Source organism: Sinocyclocheilus grahami, unplaced genomic scaffold (assembly GCF_001515645.1).
Source record: "Sinocyclocheilus grahami isolate Dianchi unplaced genomic scaffold, SAMN03320097.WGS_v1.1 scaffold876.1, whole genome shotgun sequence".
Taxonomy (NCBI): Eukaryota; Metazoa; Chordata; class Actinopteri; order Cypriniformes; family Cyprinidae; genus Sinocyclocheilus; species Sinocyclocheilus grahami.
The window spans coordinates 105,011-111,010 of NW_015506055.1; the positions used below are offsets into that span (position 1 = coordinate 105,011).

The window sequence follows — 6,000 nt, forward strand, 5'->3', positions numbered from 1 at the left end:
TTTTTGTTGTTTTTTTGTGATAGTTGTTTAACACTTGTTTGTCCTGAACAGTTGAAAGTGTGAAAAGATGGATCTCAAAATCATACAATCATTGTTGAAAGGGTTCAAATACGCAAAAGAAAACTGGAAAAACCAAAGGAAAAAAAACAGCTGTGGAACATCCAGGTAACAATACAGTATTAAGAATCAAGCGTATGTAAACTTTTGAATGGGGTCATTTTTATAAATTCAACTATTATTTTAAATATATAGACTTATAAATTGGACTATTAAGCCCGGCTCACACTGTGCGATTTTGGCTATGATTTGGTCGTCTGAGACAAATTTTGAAAATCCTAAAAGATTCCTATAATCCTAGGCTAAAATCTGTAGTCTTTGATTGTTAGTTTGACATGTTCACCTACAGCCGATTAATGCTGTTGCGATTAAATTTGACCTCCGCCGAACTTCTGGCAGTGTCAATAGATTTGGCACACAGTCCTGCAGTGTGACATCTCCTACGGCGAACATCAAACTGTCTTCGTTTTTCAAGACAAGCCATGATCAGAATTAATGCTAGAGATTTCTTCTATCCGCATAAACTCCAACGCTCTCGTCCTCCGCTCACGGAATTCATCTGATATGTTGCCTTTGCTATGATTGGCTGCCTGCACTATTCTGCATAAATACGCCGGTATTGCCGCCATTCATATACATTTAATGATAGCCAACATTACAGCCCCGCGTGCAATGCAGCTCGCAGTCACTGAACGTGTAGGGTTGGATAAGGTAAAACTCCGGACAAGTTTTCTTGCGCACACCTGTTTTTAACACGTCTTGACTGTCGTACAGTCTGACATTAATGACAACTGAGATCCCACAGTGTGACATGATCATCATGTTCGTACAGTCTGAGTACCAGCTCTCTGCAGGTCATTCACTAGGTCCCCCCGTGTGGTTGTGGGATTTTTGCTCACAGTTCTTGTGATCATTTTGACCCCACGGGGTGAGATCTTGCGTGGAGCCCCAGATCGAGGGGGATTATCAGTGGTCTTGTATGTCTTCCATTTTCTAATAATTGCTCCCACAGTTGATTTCTTCACACTAAGCTGCTTACCTATTGCAGATTCAGTCTTCCCAGCCTGGTGGAGGTCTACAATTTTGGTCTTGGCCATGGTGGAGTTTGGAGTGTGATTGTTTGAGGTTGTGGACAGGTGTCTTTTATACTGATAACGAGTTCAAACAGATGCCATTAATACAGGTAACGAGTGGAGGACAGAGGAGCCTCTTAAAGAAGAAGTTACAGGTCTGTGAGAGCCAGAAATCTTGCTTGTTTGTAGGTGACCAAATACTTATTTTACCGAGGAATTTACCAATTCATTCTTTAAAAATCCTACAATGTGATTTTCTGGATTGTTTTTCTCCTTTTGTCTCTCATAGTTGAGGTATACCTATGATGAAAATTACAGGCCTCTCTCATCTTTTTAAGTGGGAGAACTTGCACAATTGGTGGCTGACTAAATACTTTTTTGCCCCACTGTACATGTTTTGTTACTATAACCTAGTTCTAGAAGTCATTTGCATTTAGCAGTGAGTGCTCTAGCACAGTCTCATCCATGTGTAAGTATACTGTTGTCCAGAACTCATTCCTGAGGAACAAAGGAACAGTTGAAAATCGCTAAAGTAAGCAACATTAGTGATTCAGCTAAATAAAAGCTTAATGACTGTTACATGTCTTCTAACAACTTTCACCTTAGTGGAAGATTTACCATTACAATTAGCTCTAAAACTAGAAGTTTTTATTCTTTTACACCATTTTTCCAGAACAGTGGCAAGACATTCTTTAAACAAAGCTACCAAAGAAAAAATATACAAAACAATGTCATGGTGGGTCTCAGCAATCTGTACATGATGCTGCCAGAAAAACTACATTTTAGCATATTTTATGTAAAAAAAAAAAAAGTGATCAGGTCTGTAAGAGTTGCATGTTATTTTTTATTTAGTACTGACCTTTTATTTAGTACTAACCTTTTTTAACATAAAATACATTTATTCCACAAGAGAAAATAATAGTTGAATTTATAAAAATGACCCATTCAGAAGTTTGCATATGGTTGATTCTTAATACTGTGTTGTTACCTGGATGATCCACAGCATGTTTTTTTTGTTGTTTTTTTGTGATAGTTGTTTAACACTTGTTTGTCCTGAACAGTTGAAAGTGTGAAAAGATGGATCTCAAAATCATACAATCATTGTTGAAAGGGTTCAAATACGCAAAAGAAAACTGGAAAAACCAAAGGAAAAAAAACAGCTGTGGAACATCCAGGTAACAATACAGTATTAAGAATCAAGCGTATGTAAACTTTTGAATGGGGTCATTTTTATAAATTCAACTATTATTTTAAATATATAGACTTATAAATTGGACTATTAAGCCCGGCTCACACTGTGCGATTTTGGCTATGATTTGGTCGTCTGAGACAAATTTTGAAAATCCTAAAAGATTCCTATAATCCTAGGCTAAAATCTGTAGTCTTTGATTGTTAGTTTGACATGTTCACCTACAGCCGATTAATGCTGTTGCGATTAAATTTGACCTCCGCCGAACTTCTGGCAGTGTCAATAGATTTGGCACACAGTCCTGCAGTGTGACATCTCCTACGGCGAACATCAAACTGTCTTCGTTTTTCAAGACAAGCCATGATCAGAATTAATGCTAGAGATTTCTTCTATCCGCATAAACTCCAACGCTCTCGTCCTCCGCTCACGGAATTCATCTGATATGTTGCCTTTGCTATGATTGGCTGCCTGCACTATTCTGCATAAATACGCCGGTATTGCCGCCATTCATATACATTTAATGATAGCCAACATTACAGCCCCGCGTGCAATGCAGCTCGCAGTCACTGAACGTGTATGGGTTGATAAGGTAAAACTCCGGACAAGTTTTCTTGCGCACACCTGTTTTTAACACGTCTTGACTGTCGTACAGTCTGACATTAATGACAACTGAGATCCCACAGTGTGACATGATCATCATGTTCGTACAGTCTGAGTATGACAAATACAATCCTAAAGGACTTTTAAAAAAATCATACAGTGTGAGCCTGACTTAAACTAGTCTTTTTGAAATATCTTATTCAGGTCAGTACTAAATAAAAAATAACATGCATTTTGCATGATCCGTCTTATTTTGGTAAAATAATTAACATTTTGCAGATACTGCAAAGTGTATGTAAAATTTTGACCACAATTGTATATAGATAGATAGATTTTCACAAGTTAATTTTGGACTCCGGCTGTTTCGACCACTGCAATGTGTGCTCTAGAGAATTCTGTGCGAGGGTTGTAATGGTGTCTGGTGCCATAGTGTGTGTACTCATGATTTCAACACTGTATGCAAATGAGAGTGAGAGACAGTTTAGGAAAAGAGAGTGACTGTGGTTGGTTGTGGGGATTGGCAGTCTATTTGAACAACACTCCTCAGGCAAACGAACATGCTGATGCCAAACCAGCCAACACCATTAAAATGCTAATGTAGGGAAAAGGGGGTCCGCGCATCTCTGCGGTTGCCGTACATCACACAGATCTACAGATACGCACTGTTCTAAAAAATACACCACTAAAAATGTGCACTAACATACACACCTCACTATAACTCCTCAAAATCTCAGAAACTCACCAAGACTCGTGGGTTTAATGAGCTCATCAAGTACGTCGTAGAAGGGCAGCCGCTGCAGTTTGACATCAGGGTGTACGGGGTGCAGGTTCGTGGGGAGGTGGGGCAGGCCCAGCTCGTGTTTGGGCCCGAGGAGGGAGATGGGGAGCAGAGGGGACGGGGGCGCTCTGTGCCCATCAAATCCCAACTGCGTGAGGCCGGGGGGCAAGGAGGCAGCGGCGGGGTGGACTCCGGGCAGAGCCAGTTCTGCTGGGGACACCAGCTTGGTGGGGAAGCGTCGTCTGTAGAGCTCCTTGATCTTCATCTGGACGGCAGGGCTGCAGCCAGCTTTAAGGAGGTGTAAGGCTTTAGTCAGGAGCTCGTGCTTTCGTCCATGTTTGTTTCTGCCCACGTAGCCCAGAAGAACCTGCAGCTCTGACACCCGCAGGCTCATCACCATTTGCTACAGGAGAAGGAAAGGAAGAGAGCAGCAGAAATTAACACGCACATTCTGAGCCAACTCGATGACAACATCACACTTCCAGCGCCAAATGCAGTTCATTTGCATAGGCCAAACTGTTTACTGGGCAAACACGCATACACATACTCGCAGCTCAGACACTGATACACACATCTGAAGGCACACACTCAAATACAAACATCTCTCACACACGCGCTTTCCCTCAGGCTAGGATAGTTCAGTAATGGTCTAAGCTATGAAATATGCAGGAGCAGCCCCAAAGACAACGGAAGTGTCACATTCCACAGGCTTGAAAACGAGACGTAAAAACCAAACAGAAGAGGGCAAACAATGCATTGCAGAGCAAAGATGGGCAATGTACACACTAACATTCTTAATAATAAACCATTCTTCTCCAGAACGGCAAACAAACACATGCTGTCCAGTTTGATTGATGTGTGTTTCCAGGTGAGATTAAAGAGACAGTTCACCAAAAAATGAACAGTCTTGACATTTCTCAGTAAGTGTTCTTATGCAACCTTGCATACTTGTGTTTTCGCAGTACGTCGTCCTAAACCACTGAAGTTCAATTCCAATACTCAAGAATGCAAATACAGAGGACATTCATGAAAGTACGCAGAAGTGTTCTTGATATCGAGGATGCAGCAAATGCAGACTTAAGCAAAGCAAACCGTTAAAAATCCCAGTAAACGCTGTGGATAGATAGCGTTATGTAAGCTTAAAGGAATAGTTCAAACAGTTGTTAGCCCCTATTGACTTTTTCCCTGCTATGACTTCCCTACAACTCTTTGATTACCAGCATTCTTCAAAATATCTTCTTTTGTGTTCATCATAAAAAAGGCATTTATACAGGTTTGGAACGACATGAGGGTGAGTAAATGATGAAAAAAAAATCATTTTGGGGTGAAACATTTCTTTAAAACTTCTAGCGTTAAACTTCCTGCTGCATGCGCGCAAATGCATGACTGTTTGTGAAAGTAAGCATGTCGTTTTGTTTGCCATAATCTTAATAAAGTGATAAAGACCTTAAAAAAGCCTGCAGTACTTTTTCGTGGCATATTCTAAAGAATCTTACCATTGACAGAGCACAATTTATAAATACATGCAGTAAAATAAAAAGATATAAAATAATGTGAGTAAATTATGATGACATCTGTGATGTTATGTTCACAGTATATAATTGTGCAATGGGTGGTGCTGTCCTGCTATTTAAAATGTGCTGGGATGGCCAGATGGTTCTTAGAATTGAGAAACATCCTCTGTCATAATTTACTCACCGTCATCATGAAATAATATAGAAGTGAAAAATGTACATCCATACAATGTTAGTCAATGGGGTCCAGTGTTGTTTTAGACTCCATTGGCTTTCACTCTATGTACCAAAACAGTTCAAATATGTTTCAAAATATCTTTTGCGTTTCAAACAAAAAAGTTATACAGGTTTGGAATGCAATGAGGGTGAGTATATGATGACATAATTAGAATTTTGGGTGGAACTATCCGTTTAAACATTTGCGTTTGGAACCTACAATATTCTTAAGTAACATCTGTTTGCATTCTTTCCTGTGTAAATATATATTAGCGTCTCCTTTTGACAAGATATTACTTTAGAATTAACCAGACAATAAAAAGCTAACAATGCACTGATTAACAACTCCATCCCTCTGCTGCAAGCAAGAACAAATCAGAGCAGATGCTCTTACAACAAGGAGCCTGCCAGACATTCCTGAATAAAACACATGATGCATTTCTGCTTTAAAATGAGGAGAGGAGAGCAGAGAGGTTGGTTCAGGAAGAAAAAGAGAATGACAGTGGGCATGAGAGAGAGAGAGAGAGAGAGAGAGAGAGAGAGAGAGAGAGAGAGAGAGAGAGAGAGAGAGAG

General features: G+C 40.0%; 1 protein-coding gene across 1 annotated transcript in view; it reads right to left on the bottom strand.

Annotated features, from left to right (window-relative positions):
• LOC107563476 (E3 SUMO-protein ligase PIAS1-like) overlaps positions 1-6,000 on the bottom strand; it is a 66,465-nt gene that overhangs the window by 21,589 nt on the left and 38,876 nt on the right. The window contains exon 2 of the mRNA XM_016248364.1: positions 3,662-4,100. Coding sequence (XP_016103850.1) covers positions 3,662-4,100 — 439 coding nt within the window. The remainder of the gene's footprint in view (positions 1-3,661; positions 4,101-6,000) is intronic.